At 40.5% G+C, this 21,145-nt stretch overlaps 1 protein-coding gene across 4 annotated transcripts in view; it reads left to right on the forward strand.

Annotated features, from left to right (window-relative positions):
• The window catches only part of SRGAP1 (SLIT-ROBO Rho GTPase activating protein 1), a 151,286-nt gene that overhangs the window by 76,428 nt on the left and 53,713 nt on the right, over positions 1-21,145 (forward strand). For all 4 annotated transcript variants that reach the window (XM_018563401.1, XM_018563402.1, XM_018563403.1 and 1 more), the window contains exons 3-4: positions 998-1,160; positions 16,911-16,973. In XM_018563401.1, coding sequence (XP_018418903.1) covers positions 998-1,160; positions 16,911-16,973 — 226 coding nt within the window. The remainder of the gene's footprint in view (positions 1-997; positions 1,161-16,910; positions 16,974-21,145) is intronic.

The raw sequence follows: 21,145 nt of genomic DNA on the forward strand, positions 1-21,145 counted from the left end.
GTCCCCAGATTACAGGCTGATTCGTAGTCACAGTTACAATGGCGATCCTCCCACACAATGCCCTACAGGGTCACGGAACCATGATAATCTCGCATGCTCAATGTATCTGTTGATGTATATAAGTGGACTACGGCATAGACGGTCTTACGTGTTTTTGTACATATTGTCTATCTTATCTGAAAATTCAAAATAAAGAATAAAAAAAAAAAATTGTTACCAATGGGTAGTATTGTAGGAGCAGAGAGTATCTGCTTATTCTTATTTCATTTTTTCCCTCTACTGTTTTATTTGAATTGTATCAATTAGAGAAGGTATGTTTTCATTCATCAATATGAATTTGCCCTAGACACCAATGCAAGTGGCATCAAATCATTTTTGTCCAGAATATTTCCACTTACTCGATACAAGAATAGTTTAAGAGGTTTGAACATTTGGGATTAGCTTGTAAGTGTTGAAAACGTCAGAAAATTCGGTGCATCCCCAGCTTCTCTCCTCCCTGATGGGCACCAGCTGCAATCTCTGGTCTGTGTCCCCTCCAATCCCCTCTGCTCTCCCCTTCCTGTGTCAGCAGAGGCAGCAGGGATCGGAGGGGACATAGGCCTGATTCAGCTGCTGGCGCCTAAGTGGGAGAAGAGAAGCCGTCAGGAGGCGGAGCTTTGGGATGAGTAAATTTGTTAAATATTAACCAATCCTTCGCTGTACTGGGCAAACACCGAGTGGTCAGTACGGATCACCCTGTATTTGTAAATAACTGAGGACATAGTATTTAGTTACTGTGTCCCCAGTTATGAATGAACAGGAAGTGCTATACCTCTGTATGTATGCTGTTCAGTGAGTGCTGGGGCTGCAGAAAATAATTTAAAAGGCAATGTTAGGGGTCTATTTTTCCCCCCAAAGCACCTAATAGTAAAGTATAAATAAAAGATTTTAAAAAAAAGTAAAAAATGTATAAAAAGGTTGAAAAAGTCATTTTTGGTTTCAGCCCATTACTTTACAGGAAAGACCAGAACCTGCTATCCCCTGTTAATTGCTGGTATCTACTGCTGAACCAAGTGAGAAGAGAAAGCAAAGATCATGCAACACTAAGTGATATCTACCTAAACAATGTTATAATGCGCTTTATGCAGATAAGTGAGGATTCAACTAGGATGTTCAAAAAGGTATGTGTCATTCATGGTATGCTCCTGCTGCATGTCTTGTCCTGCTCATTGCTGTATGTCATGCATGCTTATATAGCAAATATGTTACAATTTCGGAGATTCCCATTTGTTTTGTGAAGAGTTAACAAAAAGTTGGTTGGAATTGTGCACATAGGTGGTTTTGGCTGTACAATGGCCCCTTTTCATAAACTATCCTAGCTCTTTGCCTGCTTCTTCCCTAGAACACACCAGAATACATACAGGTTCTGTGTCATTTGCTTTGTATGAACCTTTAGCTGCTGGTAACAGATGTTGTCTAGGACTGTAAATTGTTTCCTGTGAGCTAGGTAAAAAGTGTGTGAACTTTAGCTTCAGATGTGGCTTGTCCAGCTTAGCTGTCTGTTACTGAAGAAGCTTGAGCACAGAAAGTAGAGCAACGGCAGTGGAAAATTCACATATCACAGCAGTCTATAATGTTAATTATAGCAACAGAGCCCATAGTATGAAGAACCTACTAAAAATTTACAACTATGTATCATTGGACTCAGTTGCAACATTTTGCAGTATCTCATAGCAACCCTGCAGTTGCTGCCCACCGATTTATCTTGCGCCCATACAAGGGTTAAGTGCTTATTTTTGTCTAGGGGGAACATAAACAGAAGTTTTTTGTTTTTTTACTTTAAGTTTTACATAACCCGATACATGCAGTGCAGGATTTACCACAAGGCACACCAAGGCCCAGCCGAGGGGCAGCAGGGGTGTGGAACTGATATCTCCCGATGCCCAGGCGGGTGGTTGGTTTCTACATTTAGCCCTGCTTTGGGCGAGTAGAGCTATATGTTCAGCAGGGAAGCCACCGCTTGTTTTGTACAAGTGATCTTGGCGACATTGTATGCAGCCCTCAGATCTCCCATTCTCCATGGGGGGTGGAGGGGTGGTTGGCAGGTAGGGGGAACCTGGCCTTGGGGCAGCAAAGAGAGTAAATCCGGCCCTGTATACATGCATACAGTAGAGCCTGCTTGCCTGTGCATACCACCTTTTACAAGAATGTACTCTATCTAATGTGCAGCATCTTCAGATTTTTGAATGAAGTTTGAGGTTTACAGCATTTTCATCCCACTTGGTCTTTTATGGAGAATCGCCAGTATTAGTGCTTGGTTAGAATTAGCCATTATATTATGAGAGTTTTTGACCTGTACTTTTGCATACTAGTTGCTTCCTTTCCTGGTGGTAGTGCACTAATCATTAGCTACTTTTTATTTGCTGTACCTCTGCTCAAATTACCTAGCATGGTATGTTAAAGCAGCCAGTGATGCTTTTTGAATCTTGGTCTGTTCGTTTTACTGTATTGATTTTTGGATTTTAGAGTATATATCTTGGCCATTATTTTGCAGTTATACATGAGCATTCTCACCTGCCTTGTGAAGTTAAGTAAGGTTTTCATTAGAGGTGCACCGAAATGGTATTTTCAAACTAAAACAAAATTTGTCAGGCCGAACCTGAACCGAAGTTTGTTTTCTTTCTAACGTTTTTAAAAAAATTTGATTTTTATTTTTAACTGTCGTGGACGTTGAGTAATACTAGGGGTCTAAACAGGTCCTCTTTTTCTACAGCCCATGTTATGAATAAATGCCTATATACTGAGTACTCCTGTCCATTCATAAACTGTTGGCTATAGTATGAATTACTGTGTCCACAATCATGAATGAACAGGAAGTGATGTAGAACACTTCCTGTTCATTCATAATTGGGGACACCAAAAACATACTATGTTGATTATCTACAAACACTCAGCAATCAGCTCAGCGCTTGTAACCTGTTCTCCATCCTGACTCGCTGTCACAGGAGGCTGAACAGGCGGTGCGGGGAGGAGAGAGCTCAGCCTCCTGTGACATGGCTGACAGCTGTCTCCTTCCCACGCCGCTAGGGATGCTCGCATTTTTGGCCAAAAAATTGTACTTTCAGCATTTTGCCCATAGTACCACTTTCGGCCGATATGTTTCGGCATCATGCATCCCTAGTTTTCATTCCTGTGGCTGAGATGGAACTGTATAAGACACTGACAATTGAGAATGTTCACCTAACAAAACTCTTAAAACATATAAACTGGATAACTCTAAAGTGAATACAAATGTTTTAATGAATTGTGACTAAAAAGAAAAAAGATTGGTTTACGTCCAAAAATGTCTATTATGTGGTCTTTGAAAAGCTTCCTGCATAAATAAGTGATTGTGACATCTTTAGAGCATCCCTACCCTCCACCATCTTCTAACCAGAAAGGACAGACTTAAGTTGTGCTTCTCCTACACCCATAGACTTGGCCTTGGTCTTCGCACTGTTCATCTAACATGAAGGCCTGATGGTAAGCTGTTATGACCACCCACTGCTGCATACAAAGTTCACTCTTCATTGATGAGCAAATTGTAAAACATCTATAGAAATGTGCTCCTGCTTGGTCACTTTATTGTATGTCTCGTCAAAGGAGTTTATTGGTGCAGTGTTTATGAAAACTGCCTGGAACAGCTGCTTTAGGAGATGGTACCCCTTTCATATTTATTTGCTTGAACTACATTTTCAGTTTCTAATTTAAGCGCTGAAGTGATCTCCTTTCAAGTAAAATAGCTTGTTTCTCTTCATCATTACACGTGCGTAGACATGCATTCAGATGAGCGTAGCAATGCACCCTCCAGGCTCAAATTATAGGGTTTCCAAGGATGTAGCTTCCTTGGAATTCATTCCCTTCTTCCAGCATCTTGTTTGTATCTGTCATCTCTTGCCACTGATAAAGTGAAAGGCTGCGTTGATTGGAACACTGTGCTCTACTTAATTCTAAAAGGCCAGCTTCTCTCGTGAATGCCTAGGTTTCTTTGCCCAGTGTTGCACGGAGTGGCGGAAATTACCAGCAATGAGCCCAAAAATGGATTCCTAATGGCCATGCTGTGCTTTGTGGCTAATTGTGCTAAGCATGCCTAACCAGGCTTTTTCCCTTTTCCTGACTCTTTGTGTCTCTATTTAACAAGCAGGTCACTAATCATGATAATTAGTTATTTGCTACTTTTGAAATTCCATATTAGCCTTTTAATTAGGAAGTGTAAAAAGGTTTGTTCATGTTTGATAATGTGCCTATGTTTTCTCCTCTTAAGTAAGTGGGCAAAGGAGTAATTACTCTTCTGTTTTAATAAACAGAATAAGCTATTAAGTTATTTTGACAGCTTTTATTTAAAGTATTGCTGTCATTTTATATCTGACCTCTAGGCAGCTGTTATGGATTTGTTCATTACAAATCATTGTGTATCTTTAACCCCTTCATGACTGAGGCCCTTTTTTCCATTTTTGCACCCATGTTATATTCCACATTTTAGAGCCTAAATGGAAGTACCTGAATTTTGCTCAGTATTAGGAATCCCCTGTACAGCAGAGGGAGAAAAAACACAAGGAGTCAATTGTGTTGCAATGCTCATGTGCTGACAATGATGCAGAGAGATCAGCTCATAAGTCTGCTGCTGCTCCTTCACTGTCCAGTCCCAGGATGAGGGTGGGGAAAAGGCCTGGTTGGATTACTTAAAATGGACCTTTACCCTCTTTGACTAAAAATCACATCAGCATAGAGCTTTTAATGCTGATATGAAATCATCTTACATTCATTAGCTAAACAAACATATTTTTATTTTAATACAATTTCTTTTTTTGCACTTCCTGGTCCACTTTGGCACAAAAGATGAAGTCTGTCCCCTAGCGTTGCATCCTGGGAAGCGTAAATCAGCAGAGCATTGCTGGGAAATCTCATGTTGAGATCTCAGGGACAGGCATTTTCCTCCCCTGAGATGATGTGCATGGTCACATGTCCTAGTCATATGTCTAGTAACATGTGCCAGAGTTCCAGGAAGTAAAAGGAGATCTAGTAACCTGCCCTTAGCAAACATGGCCACTGTGAGAAGAATGGGGAAGAAAAGAGAAACGAGGTATGCAAAAAATAAAAAGCCTGCAATTACCTAGAAGTATGTGTTTGTAGATTGTCATCACTAAACATTTCTAAAGGTGCCTTTGTTGTTATTTTGAAGCTATGGGTAAAGGTCCGCTTTAACTGCAGTTGTAGAAAGACAGGCCTTGGGGCAGGCTGTTCTATTTTGCAGGGCTTTATAAATCTCAGGAATGAATAGACGTAATCATTTGACAGATCCTTTGACAGATGACCCAGCTCTCCATAAATGTTTATTCTCTATTTTTCTGGGCTGTTTGCCTGGAGTTTAGTTTTAAAACACATTACCTTTTTTTAATATATCTATACCAAGCAGATTTGCAAAATTAATCTCTTACCTCTGCTTTTTCTTTCCTTTCCACATTGAGAGCTGTCATGACAAGTACAGACCATTGCAAGTGTTGCTTTGTTTACAATATGGCTGCCCTTGATATTGAGCAGATTTCTGCTCCACAAACCTGTATGATTCAGTGTTTTCAGTCCCAGGAGCCATTTCAGATGAGCAGCCATATAATCAGTAGTAGAGTTTGCAAACTGTAGGAAGCAGGCAGAACCTGCAAAGGTTTATCTATGTTAAAAGAATGTCCTACCAAATCAGAAACAAAGAGGCTTCAAGGATCCCTTTTAGGTGGGTTTCTGTTTTCTGAATCAGAAATCACACTGGATGGGGTGAATGTGGCTTAGTTACATTTATGTGGGACTGCAACTAATGATTATTTTCCATTAATCAGATAAAAAAAAATCAAATACCACCCTTAGTTTAAAATAAATGACACAAATGCAGTGTTGCATAGTTTACTTCAGAATAAAACTGCATGCACAATTTATTACAATGGCACTGCACTGGAACGTACAGCATTGTGGTACCATGCGTTCCAGTGTGGGAGATCACACTGTGGGTGAAAGGCACGTTTGGGGCTCCATTGAAATGAATGGCACTGCAACGCACCTCCCGCAGCAGAATTTGTCAGGCCAAAACCGAAAATTACAACCCCAAACGCAAGACAGCTGCCAGTCCAGTGGCAAGATTCCGCAGACGGCAGCTGAATGTAAATACAGCTCGTAGTGGGGTGGTACAATAGCCAGCCTGTTATTGGCCATTTCAGATTGCAATAGCCAAAAGCAGGCAGGCTATTGCACCCATCAATTGCTTGCGGTGCCCTCCTGCCAGCATGGAGGAGAGAGCTAGGGGATGCAACTAACTAATCAATAATGAGAATAGTTGACAACTATTCTCATAATCGATTAATCTATTGGTTGCAGCCCTACATTTATGCAGAAGATGTGTGCCTCTAGCAGTTTGTGACTACATACGTGCAGTGCAGCATAGAATTTTTTTTCATGGGTAATGATTAACAGGTATGTTGAACATATGCATTCATTGCTTTTAGACCTAGTCTGAAGTTCTTTTTTCTAAATGAATTTATTCAACATAAAAGGTATGCAGGTAAGCATTTCTACATTCACTGGATGTTTCATAGCGCCATTTGTCTTTTCACTAAGGCACACAAACACCATACAGACTTGCCTATTTTTGTTAAACTGGCATTACACTATATGCATTTCTGAACATTTGACCACTGTTTAACACATGCATAAAATCATTTACTGTGAAACCAGCCTTTATTTGAAAACTTCAGCAAAAATATTTTTTTAGTTACCTTAGCACCAAACTCATGTAGCTGGTGGCAATGCCTGCTTGTACGAGTCTGATCAGTTTAGCTGGCTTGGCACAGCAAGTGATGTAAACAGGATCTATTCATGTCATGAATGAAGGATGTCGGAGTGAAGTGCTTACAGTGGAAATTCTGTGCATTACATAGGTTTGCCTCAGTGTCAAAGCTCCATGCTCTTTCATCACAATCCTTAGTCTTTCATCTCCCAGCACCAGCTGTGTTTATTCTTGACATATAAAACCACTGATGTTTTCAAAGCTCTTGCTGCAGATCCAGTGGAGTATCTTGACCATCATACACTATGGAAAATAGAAAAAGACACTTCAAGTAGCTTTAGGTCTTATTAGATCTTGTCCATCTGCTTTTATACATATGCCGTTAGCTATTCATATTAAAAGCAGTCTATTGATGTCTTCCATTATCAATCAATAATTAGAAAGCAGTTGAGTAGTGTTTGTGGATTTTCTTTCACCTTATTTTTCTGTGTCTGTTATAAATAAATGTGTAATCTGCATTAAAGCCGACTTGGGTAAATGTTATGGTAAATAACCGTTTCATTACACAGTCGTTACAGTGATCAAGATATATTAAACAGTCATTCCACCCAAAACTGACATTTTCTATGGGTGCAAGGAGGTTGAACAACCTATTGATAGCTGTTTGTCACTGCAGAACTAATATCTTTGTACCTGAGTTGTGGATCTGGCCACCAGTCTGCATCTCCCCGTTTTACGCTTTCCAGAGAATGAAGAATCTGCTAGTCACATTCTGCGTATCAGGAACTGTAAGAACGCATGTGTCCTCTTTTGACCCTGTCACCACAGAGGAGGTTACTAAGCTTCTCTCTGACACCCACCTCACCACTTGCCCCCTGGACCCTGTTCCCTCAAAACTACTTCGGTCACCCTCTTGCTCTATCCTAGACTCACCCACATTTTCAATCTTTCCCTCTCTACTGGAATCTTTCCTACCCCACTCAAACATGCACTAGTCACCCCAATACCCAAAAAACCTTCACTGGACCCTACCAACCTCAATAATTTCAGACCTATCTCCTTACTCCCATTCACCTCTAAACTCCTAGAACGCCTCATCTACAACCGCCTGAGTTGCCACCTCGCTAATAACAACCTTTTGGACCCCTTTCAGTCCGGCTTTCGCCCCAAACACTCCACTGAAACTGCCCTCCTAAAACTCACCAATGACCTAATAACCATTAAAAAAAACGGCCACTATTCCTTACTCTTGCTATTAGACCTCTCTGCTGCTTTTGACACTGTTGACCACCCACTGCTCCTCAAAAAAATCCACTCGCTTGGCCTACAAGACTCTGCTCTCTCATGGTTCTCATACTACTTATCTACGCGCTCCTTCAGTGTCACCTACAATTCTAACTCACTTACCATCTTGTCTTGAATTGTATTGTAACTGTAAGGTCTTCCTTATATTGTAAAGCGCTGCGCAAACTGTTGGCGCTATATAAATACTATGTAATAATAATAAACAGAATCTGGAATTCCCTTGGGATTCAGCTAGTGGGTGAGTTTCCACTGAGCTCTGCAATGCCAACTTTTAGGGCTTCTTCACACCGAATGTGGTGCGTTCTAGACCGGTAGCTGCTGGAACGCACCACAATCCCTCACAAAACTTCCCCCTGCATTCTGGGTTGGGGCGTGGCGGTGCATTGAATTCAATGGCACCGCTTACACGCCGCCCGCAGTGTGATCGGACGCGTGGCAAAACTTTGCCTGTGCTCTGTTCCACTGCAAACGCAAAAAATAGGGCTTGCTGTGACATTGTCGATGATAATTCATAATGAGAATCGTTCTCAACCATTCTCATTTTCATTTAGTTGTTTCTCTCTCTCTCTCTCTCTCTCTCTCTCTCTCTCTCTCTCTCTCTCTCTCCCCCTCCCCTGCTCTTCCCCGCCTGTATCGGTTGAGGCAGTGGGGACCGGAGGGGACACAGATCGGGGTAGCTGGCGCTGAGCAGGGAGGAGAGACCACTGTCAGCCTGTGACTCTGCATTCCCTCATGCACCCTCCGTGCCCTCTCTTCTGCTGGATGGGAGACTTGTAACCGGTGGTAGAAAGTCGGCGACAAGTCTCCCATCCAGCGGCTGGGCGCAATAGCCAGCCTGCTATTGGCTATTTTAAATTTCAATAGCAGGCTGGCTATTGCACCTGCCCACTGCCTGCTGTCAATCAGCAGAGGAGCACCTGAAGCAGAACTTTCTCCTTCAGGCTCCTCCTCTGCTGATTGATAGCAGACAGTGGACGGATGCAATAACCAGCCTGCGATTGCAATTTGAAATAGCCAATAGCAGGCTGCCCATTGCTCCCAGCCACTGCCTGCTGTATTTACATTCCCCAGCTAAAGCTATTGAAGTGGAAAGAGAAGCTGTCATCTCCAATGTGCTATCGCATAGAAGCCAATGTGTTATCACATGTGAGTTTAAAAAAAATAAAGTAAAATAAAAAATACCAGAAAATAAAATGTAAAGTCCCCTGCCCCCGAGAATGCTGACATACTAATGGAAACAAAATTTGGTTGCACCTACATACAAATGCTGATTGTGCTACACATTTCAGGTATCGCCGTGTGTGGGAGCAATAATGCTCGGGCCAATATTCATGACTAACCGATGACCAGGCTTTTGTATTATCTTATATATAATTGTATTTTTTTATCCAATTTTGGTGTCTCATTTTAAATAAAAGTTTGATTATTTTATTATTGGCTTGAACTTATTAATTCAGATTAATTTTAAATCCATGAAACTAATTAAAAGTGCGATTGCCCACCCTGGTACCTCAATGCCGTGCATTTCAGTGCAGTGCGATTGCAAACAAATGTGCATGCAGTTTTATTCTGAAGTAAACTGTACATTTGTAATATTCAAAGTGTGTATTTTATTTTAAAAAAAGATGGTATTTAATTTTTTTATCTGAATAATCGAAAAAAATTATCAGGCAACTAATCGATTATGAAAATAATTGTTAGTTGCAGCCCTACGTTGTCTACATCCTGATTGGTAACAATCTGGTGCCGGACTTACCACACATGCAAACATTCCAAAAACTTGAATGCGTATCCTTTTAAGGAACTTCCCGTATCTTTTTCTGTCCCTGGTCTGTACATAAGATTTAGAACTGGTCACATCACATTGCAAGTCCTCTCTGTCTATAAGCCCCCCTCAACATTTTCACCTCCACTCCCTTTGTCTGAAAAACGTAAGATATCTGTACTATGCAATGAAGTAGAGACCGAGAGAGTGCTGGCATTCCCTCTTCCAGCCTGATTATTTGTTTGTAGGGCATAATAGGCTGTTTATATTAAATTACAATTTAGGAAATAAGAAAAACAAACTTGGACTTAAAAAAAAAAGTATGCATTTGTTGTGGGTTATTTATTTTTTAAAATAAAACTATGACAATATAAGACAATAGCAAGTATACTGTAAGTGCTTACGTATCTATATTTACATTACTGCAATATCTGCGGTTGCAGTAATAAGTGAAATATGCAATGAATTAAAGTGGACCTTTTACTTTACCTCCTCTACAGGATGTCAAGTATTCGTCCTGGACAGACAATATATTTCCCCGCTATTTAGGTTGTGATCCCTTTTAAGGGGATGAAAAAAAGGGGTTTTGTGAGAAGTTTTCACCAATGCAGGGTGAGGGGTTCCCGGGGTGATCTTAGAAGGGAAACTACTACGTAGTCTTCCCAGGATTGATAGTCCTGAAAGGGGACCCGGAATCCGGAGGCTCGGAGAGATATTGGGTGGGAAAGAGCCTCCAACTCTGACAGCCTAGTAAGGGTTAACCCACCTGCTGGGAGTGTTCAAAGTGCACAGGAAGCTAGCCAGCAGTCTCTGTGAGGTGTGTTTTGGAGCAGGACATGGCTGAGTATGGAGCTGTGGACTGGCTGCTACTGAGACATTGCTGGGCACCAGTGTCTGTGTTTGACCCTCCGAAGAGCAGGCTGGGTCGCTAACCCTGAGAAGGGACGTATGCATACAGGCGGTGAGCTGAATTCTTCCGTTATATTGAAGAGAAGTTTTGTTCATGTATTTTGTTTGCTGAAGACAAGCTATTTCTGTTGGAGCATTGTGAGAAAAAGACTTTTATTTTACCAACACGGCTGGCTTTTGATCGGAACTGCTCTGAATATTACACACCTTTTGACTATAAAAATCACATCAGCACACATACAGCTCTGCATGTTGATATGAAATCATCTTACATTCATTACCTAAACAAACATATTTTTATTTTACTTAAAGTTTATTTTTTTCCACTTCCGGGTCCAGGTATTGCATCCTGGGAAGGTTACATCAGCAATCCATTGCTGTGAAATCTCATCTGTAATCTCATGAGATCTCAGGGAAAGCTATTTTCCTTCCCTGAGATGATGTGCATGGTCACATGTCCTAGTCACATGTGCCAGAGTTCTAGGAAGGGAGATCTAGTATCCTGACCACTGTCAGAATTCCTAGGGAAGAAAAGAAAAATAAGATATAGAAAAAAAAGTCAGGCATTATCTAGAAGTATCTATTTATAGTATCTGTTTACAGATTGCTGACACTAAACCTTTCTAAAGGTGCCTTTTGTGGTTATTTTGAAGATATGGGTAAAGTTCCTCTTTAAGTATATTCAGGTGTACTCTTTTTGTTGTGGTTGGCCTTTATTTTAAGCCTAAATTATTTATTGTGAATTTACACTGAATAATTTGGAAAATGTTGCAGTTAGCCGTGCTTAATTCCCACCAGTTTTGTGCATGGCTTGTTTTGACCTTTTCTCCGGGATGTTCAAAGTAAAAGTGGTTTTACTGGGACTAAATATTAACAAAGTATGCCTTTTTCTGTTCTTGACTTGCTTCAGCTATTTACTGTAAGTATAAAAACTGCAGTGAATCTTTATAGATTTTAATATATCATAGCTTTCCCTGGTTGGGATGGTGGCTTTGAGGTTTTTGTTTCATTACACACAATGACTTGTACAGGATATACTAACTATTAGTAAGCAGGGTATATAGTTATTCATTGTGCCTCTTGTAGTTCTAGGTTAATGCATACAATAATTCTTGTTGTGCAAAGTATGCATTCGTTTAGATGAAAATTGGAAGTCTTAAATGGTATAGCTGTTGTTCTCCAGTTTTAAGCAAACCTGTATTTCATAATAGCATTAGAACTAACCTTATGGTGTAGGGCACTATTCTGTGCCTGCAAACATTTTTAAAAACTTGATAGATTCTCTGCTTGGCTCTGATAACCCATTATTGGGTCCCCGGTTTCCAAGAGACGTTGCATCACACATTGCAATGTTGGTATCTCAGCAACCAGTTGAGAGATGTCCACAATTCATTGTTGGATAGAATTAAATGTTCAAATGCTCAATGTTCTGCAATGTCAAAACTTGCATAGGACTGCCTTAGCTACTTGGGGTGCTGTGGAGGCATTTTAGAGTTTGCAATAATGGTCTGCAGGGCCCCATGGTGCCTTCGAACAGTCAATAATTTAAATTTCACATGTACTTCTAATTACAGATATACACTACTTTAAATGAAGCAGTAATCCCGCTCACTCCCTCTTTGCCTCTTGTCAGTAGAAGATGAGAAGGCATTCAATTCCCTGAATTTGGGTTTTATAGACGCTACCATAACAACCCAGCCTTCTCTTAGGGCGTTGAAGCCCCTACTTTCATGCAGTGTTCCATTTTGTGTTGGGTCCAAAGCTGGTTACACCACTTCCAACTTCTTTTGCTAGACTTTAGAGAAGTTAGGCAGCTTGCATCGCCCCTTTTCTCCCTTTGAGACACTGTCATGACTTGACTTGGCCAACCTATGTTACCTCTGCTTTATGACTTTCTGCTTAAAATTACATATACCATATGTCTGTACTATTTTGCTATTTGGGAACCTTAGTTGGGAACCCATTTTACACCTGATGAGGTTTCCATGGCATGTGTCCTCACTGATTAACCACTTCCAGCGGGTTCATGTAAATGCAGGTCATCCGCTGGAAGTGGTTCAACCAAGAACACGGCTGCTGCCGTGTTCTTGGTACCGTTTTAAACAGCAGACGATTGCTGTTTAAATACAAGCGATCTGGCGTCTGTACAGGCGTCGGATCAAGCCCAGGACCGGCGTGGTGGGTCTCCCCTGATGGATTGAAGGGAGATCAGCAGGCTTCCAGCCGCTGGTATCTCCTCCGGTCACTGGACCCAGAAGTGATGTGCATTACATCACTTCCCATGTCACTGTGCACATTTTCTGGCTCCTAGAGCCAGAAGTAGAAGCTAGTGAAGCAGATCTCTGCTTCAACAGCTTCTTTGGGGTCCCTAGGTGACATTGGGGGTCTGAAAGACCCCTGATGTCTCCATAAAGAGGACCTCTCACATTATAATTGCTATTGCATAGGGGGCTTCTTATCCCCCTATGTGATGGCAATAAAGTTGAGTGGAGTGAAAAAAAATTGTAAATATTTAAAGTAGCAGATTAACAAAAAAGCAAACATTTTTTTTAAAGTCCCCCAAACATGCGTCGGATGCGCCTACATGCAAAAAAAAACGAAAATTGCACCACACGTTACATATCGTCGCGAGCGTCGGAGTGTGAGCAATCATTCTAGACCCATCAATCACTGTTAACACTAAACTGATTTCATCCCTTTACAGAGCTGGCTACTAAAAGCTGTAATCTGGCTGACTGTTAAGTCTCTGTGTTCGGTGGCACCAAATATCCCCCCCCTTCTTTTTTTTTTTTTATACTCGTCTTTAGAATATTCCTAAAAGGTGTCACTAATGTAAACATACCGATACAAATCCATAATATTCATGTAACAACAAAATGACCTACCTTTTTGTAATAAAGATTTTGCTATTCTAAAGGGTTAAAGGTTATGTAAACCCTAACAATGAACGTCTCTTATTTGCTCTCTTTGGTCTGTTAAATATACCAATGACTTTGTTTTATATGTTCGATATAAAAATGCCAGTTAATCCCGCCAGAAATCAAGTGATCTGATAACTTCCTGTACTCTGTGCCTCTGCTGACTGTTAAAATTGTTCCCAGCTATCCCTGGACTATAGAACTCCTCCCCCCCCCCCCCCCCCCTATGTTATGGAGAATGCAAGGTGTACTGTACAGTAACAGTACAGAGAGTAATAGTTGTCACCCTAGGACAGGAAGTGAGCTATGATGATAAATTGGCATCCTTTGGAAAGTATGACTTAAGTTTTGTGTGGGTGCAGTTTACAGGAATACATCACTCTAGATGTGATGAACAAAAATGTGATCATCTTGGAATGTGGATCTTAAATGTTGCTAATTAATTTTGTATTGGATCCTTACCGCTCTACTTCATACTAGCTATATTACAAATGCAGACTTTCAGGCAAAGTAGATAATGGGGGGTTGAAGAGTTGAGTTGTATAAGTCAAGTGCAGATTTCCATCTGTTTTCATAATAATTTTAGCAGTTGAAAGTTGCTTACAAAATGTGCATGTCTTTTCGTTGTTTTAAAAACTTGTATTTGTGCCTTTTTAAATTTTCAAGTTTGCATGTCGTTTGTAATACCAGTGAATTACAATACAGTTTCATGCTTGCTTGGGGGCATGTATAAAATATGCTAATGACCTACAGTATGGATGATTTACATCAGGTATACCAAATGTACAATAGCAGTTGCATAGCTATTGTAAATTATGTACATACATTTGCATATTGTGATCTTTTGTCAGGATGTATGCATAAATCTCTACCACTGTATGAGAACGAAGACCCAAAGAGGAACAGGTCCTGTAACAGCCTGTATATTGTACAGATATGTAGTAAAGAGGTTTATTTCTAAGGCCTCGTGTACATGGGCCTCCTGCATTAAACACAGAGGAAGTTATTTGGGAAGTATAAACAACTTTTATGTTTCCCAGATCACTTTTTCCTGCGTTTTAAATGTTCCTGGGTTTAGGCGACTATACACGTTTATACACGCTTACATGCTTTTAGTTGCTTGAAAATTTCTCAGTTGTGTAAGCACAGCTAGACTGAATGCAACGAGACACTTCCGAACTTGTAGGTGTGCATTCAGCCATGCACAAGCATTACGTGCTTCCAGATGCATTTAGAAATTATCTACAAACGCCCATGGACGCATGTATTTTAATTCCCATGTGCTTGGGGCCCAAGTTATAATCCCCTCACTGAGTTTTTCACTGCTTGCCCACCACTGATTATACTTGCTGTCTTGTTTTTGTCGTTGTTGTTGCTTTAAATAGTTCAGAATCTTGGATTGCAATGGCAAGCATAATATTGCTTGAGACAGTTTCCTGCTTTTGTACTCACACCTGAGCTACTGTGTCTGCTGAGTCAGTAGAAATATTGTTTTCCCATTAGGGTATTAGTTTGATAGTACTGCAGTATGCCTGTAGATTCTTATTCTTAACAACACAAACCGAATCCTTCATAAAGCCAGGAGAGAATTGTTGTGGTGAAGGCTTTCTGTGGATTTGGTTCCAGTGGTACTTGTGTAAAAGGGCTAGTTCACTCCAGCCTCAGTGCGTTCCAGCTCAATTCTGGTCGGAACGTACTGGATCAAATTCCGGCCGGCTCGAATGCTGAGGGCAGAGGAGCTGTAGGCGCCTTTAGGGAGGAGCGGAGGGGTGTGCCCTGTCGCAGGGCTGTGTGTGTCTATGGACGCACACAGCTACTGGGGGAACGCGCACGCACGGGTGCCTCCATAGCGGCCGCTTAGATGATGGAGACACACGTGCAAGAGGTGGGGTGGGGTGCGGGGGGGAGACCAAGGACTAGAAAAAAAGAAATAGAACCTTTTTTGAAGAGCAAGAAAAGATTTATAAGAAGGTAGGCCTCCTAGATGGAAAAGTAAAATAAAAAATGAAGCTTTATTATCACTTTAAGTTTCTAATCCAGGCCAATGTAATTCACAGTCACTTAGTAAATTTAGGCACCTGTCGTACAAATTATTTTAGCAAGAAAAGTCCTTAATTTGAAACCACAGCACAGTTGGCATAGTTACATAGTATTGGAGGTTGAATAAAGACACATGTCCATCAAGTTCAACCTATTGCATGTATGTCTATGGTCCCACTGATGTGTGCGTATATATAGGTCCCTGTTTGTTCTCATTCTTAAAAGTACTTGTAGCCCTGTATATTTTACGGTCTCTGAGGAAATCGTCCAATCGCCTCTTAAATGATTCCACGCTCTCAGCCGAAATCACAGCATGTGGCAGCGAGTTCCAGACCTTGACTGATCTAACTGAGAAGAAACCCCTTCGTCCCTTGTGCTGAAATTTTTTCTCCACTAATTTTAGGTGGTGGCCTCTCGTCCTTGTCATGGAGTTAATTGTATAAAGTTTGCTGTTTAATGATGCTATCCCTGTATATCCCTGGTAAACATTTTGTACATGAAAATCATGTTCCCCCTTAATCTCCTTACTTCCAATGAGAACATGTTTAAATTTAGTAGCCTGTTCTCATAGCTCAGGTCCTCCATCCCCTTTATGAGTTTGGTCGCCCTCCTCTGGACTCTTTCCAGTTCAAGGACATCCTTTTCTGTTCACTGGTGCCCAAAACTGGACCGCATACTCCAGATGAGGCCGAACCAGCGATCTATTAAGTGGCACAATTATAGACTTGTCCCTGCTAAACATTCCCCTCTTAATACAGGATATGACCCTACTTGCTTTGCTTACCGCAGCCTGACACTGCGAGCTATTATTCAGCCTCTGGTCTACAATGACCCCAAAATCTGTTTTTCCCTTTCGGACTTCCCCAGCGGAGATCCTGTTAGTGTGTAATACAGTGCACAACCTTACATTTATCTACATTAAACCTCATCTGCCATGTAGTTGCCCACTCCCCTATTTTATCCAGATCCTCCTGTAATGTTATAGTGTCTGATTCAGTATCTATTACCCTCCCGATTTTGGTATCATCAGCAAACACTGAAACGTGGCTGTTTGCCACCTCCCCAATATCGTAGCGATTTGTGTTTTTTGATCGTTTCAACAATATTTTTCTTTAAAAGACTGTAAGATGAGATAAATGTATTTTGCATTCAATTTACACAGCTGTCTTTTATTTCATTACAGAGCAAAGAAATTGCTTTTCAACTTCATGAGGATCTAATGAAAGTACTTAATGAGCTGTACACGGTAAGCACCACATCTGCAGTGTTATTATATTTTCTGCATTGCAACATCACCCTCTTCTAAGTGGGTCAAGAGGCAGCAGAAGAAAAGCATCTCCAAGTAACCCACACTGAAAATGTCATTATAAACTCTTCTACCTATCTGGTCACTGACCTGACGTCTGTTCCCATTTTGTGATCTGCTACTAGATGAATGATAATGGGTGAGAATCCGAAGGTTAGGTCCACATGTGACCTGTGTCTTCAATAGTGCTCTAATGTGAGAATAAATTGATTGCTGAATAGGCTGCAAAAGATTGCTATAACCGTGATTGCTATAACCGTGAGCATGGTCATGAAATCTTTGCGTGCGATTGCCAGCACATATGTTTTATTCTGTAGTCATGCCAGTTTTGCCATCCTTATCTCTTGTACAGTCAGGAAAATAGCACATCCATGAGTCCTTTGTATAGTTTTATGGATTACGACGAAAACAAAAGTGGCAAATTGGGTGGTACATTTAGGTAATGTGGTAATTTGTGGACACTTTTACTGAACAGATCTGTTTTCTAGAATATTTATGTACAGTTCATGGATTAGACCAGGCTGGGCTGGCAACCAGAAGGACTGGTGTGTCTGAGGTTACTAGAGGAGTGCTTCTGTGGGCTCCTCAGCATAACTTGGTTCTCATTATTTGATGACCGTAGTAAGTTGATAGCTGGGCCTGGCCTATATACTATTGGGCAAGTACTTTAAATATGGCCTGCTGGGTTATTCGCTTAGTACTTAAAGCCCTTTTTTTTTTTTTTTTGGGGCAGGCTATTTGGGGGGGTCAGTCTGTGATAACATTGGGATTTTCTCACCACTTCCTGTCACTGTGACAGCCATAAAAGAAATGGGGGTTCAGTCATCACCGTGACAGGCTTAGAAAACAATAAAAATATGGTCAAAAATTCTAAACCTGCCTCACTTCCCTAAAAATGTGATGTGGCTTTTGTCTGTGTCACTGTTGGAAACAATTCCATCCCTTCTTGCCCTGAAACCTGACAGAGCTTGCATGCATGCGTTTTTTTGAAAATACATGCTAATATGAAAACATGCAGTAAAATGAGTCTCAAGGGCTTTGTGAATTTGGCTTCATTCACTATTAAAGTGTATGTAAACCCTTACGATAAACTTTTTATTTTCTCCTTTTTGGTCTGCTAAATATGCCATTTTGAAGGCATTTTATATGTGTTTGATAAGTGTTGATCATGTAAAAATTTCAGAAATATCCTGGTCACAGTCTATTATCTTATAGCCCTCCTAGTCCTTTTCTTGGACTGCACAATGATTAGTCTTTATGTTGTAGAGATCTGAGAGTGGCAGTGGTTGAGTAGGTTAGCATAAGACACTGGTGAGGCTCGACACCACTGAGACCACAGAAATCCTTGGTGTTGTCAGCCCACAACAGGACTTGGGAACTGGGTGCATTTTTGGATGATAAACGGGTATTTTTCTGTACTTGCAGGGTCGATAAATCACAGGGAACCTTTTATGTACCACAGAAATGTGCTGCATATGTTTGTTTTTCTTCCTTGACATACACTTTAAGGGAATACTCTAGTATCTCATAGGGGAAAACACAGTGGAGAAATAACCAGCATGGAACATTTAGATTACATGGTCATGTAGTCAGTGGCATGCAGGTGAATATGATGAACTCTCCTTACACCAACTTCCAGCCCTCCCAAATATTCATGGTTCACCTTTCATTTCTTTTCTGTCATTATTATTGAATGGTTCTTGTCTCTTAAATGCAAACTGAGCTTATCAAACAGATTGACTCATATGCAGCCAAAACTTTCTAGGAATGGTTATATAACCAGTCATACTTAAAAATATTGATTTGGTATATCCTTATTTAATGCATTAGTTACTTATGCTGGAAATGTATGCTAGCCAGCAGCATATAAAGCCATGCTAATATTTTTAATCCATGTATTTGTGCAGCTATTTCTGACAGTGCACCAGCTGGTGTCCCTGCATTTGTAAATCACATTCCTCTTCAATCCTTGTGCTGCCTGCAGACTGACTGTCACATGAAGAGAAAAGAGGCATTTGGTAGCATTCCAGCAAAGTCATTTCCCAAACTTGTTTATTCTCAGTAGTGATCAAAGTTGATCAAAAGAGGCTAGTGCTTGATTAAAATTATGGAATGTGATATCTAAATGAATAAATGCATTTTAATGCATTTCAACAAAGCCATACACCTGAAAAAAAAAGAACTCTCCTTAATCCCACTGCACGACAAAAATAAGCCTATGTGAAAAACAAAAACACTTTTATTTTGGAGGCCCTTATGCCCCTTAAAGTTTCAGTTGTTGAATAACTAAACTAGCATATTTGTGTGCTCTCTCTCATAGAATGCTGTAGTTGTGAATGGGAGTTCACATGTTGTAGTTGTGCAATGGAAACAATATATGACTTCCTGTGTTGATTAGCTCCACAGGCTTCGAAATGGGGCATTTGGCAGACATTTTGAGCACCTGCCAAGCACCCCCCAACTTTCAATCCAGCAATATGCCCTTAAGGGAATGGCTCTATATACACATTTGCTAAGCAGTGTCTCTCTATGTAGACCCAAACAGTATTTACAATGTTTGGGCCACCCCAACCCTTTAACTTCAATTGACTTCCCTGTTGGTCCTCCATGGTGGGAGTGCCCTCCAAGTGAGACCAATCATAGGAAGGAGGCTGATGTTCTGTCTCTGCACCCAGCAAGAAAAAAAAAATCATCAGATATAGATGAACTGCAAATTGTTATGATAATGCCCTCTCAGCAAATATTACTTATATTTTAAACAGTCGGCGTGGAACCTTTGTTTTTCTCTTAGTGCTTTTCATTTAACGAAGCAAATACTAAAAGTCATGATTTATAACACCATACTTATATTGGGTTTCTGATGCAGATATTGATATTCACAAAAATGTGTTTTGAAGCTTTAGGATCTAGGGCTCCATTCACATGTGTAAGTGTAGGTTTGATTAGGGATTCCTGCATCAGGAACTTGCATTTTTCTACAGCAGAAATTCCTGATCTGCCGTTTAGAAGGAGCAGCTGTCACCTATTCAAATTTAATGATGAGTTGACAGCCGCTGCATTTAAAGTTGGCATGCTGCATTTAATCGTATGTGATACGATTACATGTGGCTAGGAATCAATCACTCCCCCTGGGCACCAGTGCTAAAAGTACTAGCTGTGTATTGAATATACTGCTGATTGTGTAACAGCAAAGTTTTTCATTGCTTGTAGTCTATCAGAGCACAATACACCACTAACATTATTTTTTATTATATTGCAAGGATCTGTATACCACTTTTCGATGGATTAAACGATGAGCCTTTAAAGTAAGCTGCTCAAACATGTCAATACAGTGGTTGCTTCATAAACTACTGTATCAACTCTTTCAAGCAAATTCCTGCTTTCCAAAAAATGTGCAGTCTAAGCAGAATAGATAGTGCTCACAATCGCATGCAAATTTCAACTTTTAAAGTCTGCAGCTAAGCCCTTATCTCCATTGCTAATCATTTTCACTGGCCTGTGACCTATACAGAGAGCAATGACAAGACCGTCAAGGAAAGCACAGAAAATATTTGACATGTGCTGTAATTGACAGCCTGGATTCACTTTTTCTATACCGGAAAAACTGGGTCTTGTGGGACAGACTGGAGCTAAGTTTTTGTTTACCGATTTATGGACTAAAGAGTTGTATATAGGCTCAATAGCTCATTGGCAGTGTTTTCTGTATACATTGGATTATGGATTGGCAATGAAAAGGGTTACTTTTTATGTAACATCTAAACCAAGATCAAAAATGTTACATATTGCTGCTCACACAGTCCCGAGATGTGGTGACTGCATTAGTTTCCCTTTTTCAAGCTAAGGAGATTTTCATCATGTACAGAACATTAACTGTTGATCTTGGCAGAAGTGCAGTGTCCCTGTAACCCTCTGTAAATGTAATAAATATCAAACACTGTAATCTTCCTGTCCAATCTATCTTAAGTAAACTACAACATTTCTCTCCACATATATACTAAACATAAAGTGAGGAGAATGTGTTTATAGTCCAAATCAGGAAAACCGCCTATGGTGACAATGCTGCTACTCCATAGATACAGTGCAGTGTACTTTGCTACTATAGAACAGGAAGG

Source organism: Nanorana parkeri, unplaced genomic scaffold (genome assembly GCF_000935625.1).
Source record: "Nanorana parkeri isolate BGI_ZX_2015 unplaced genomic scaffold, ASM93562v1 scaffold661, whole genome shotgun sequence".
In the NCBI taxonomy this organism is placed as follows: Eukaryota; Metazoa; Chordata; class Amphibia; order Anura; family Dicroglossidae; genus Nanorana; species Nanorana parkeri.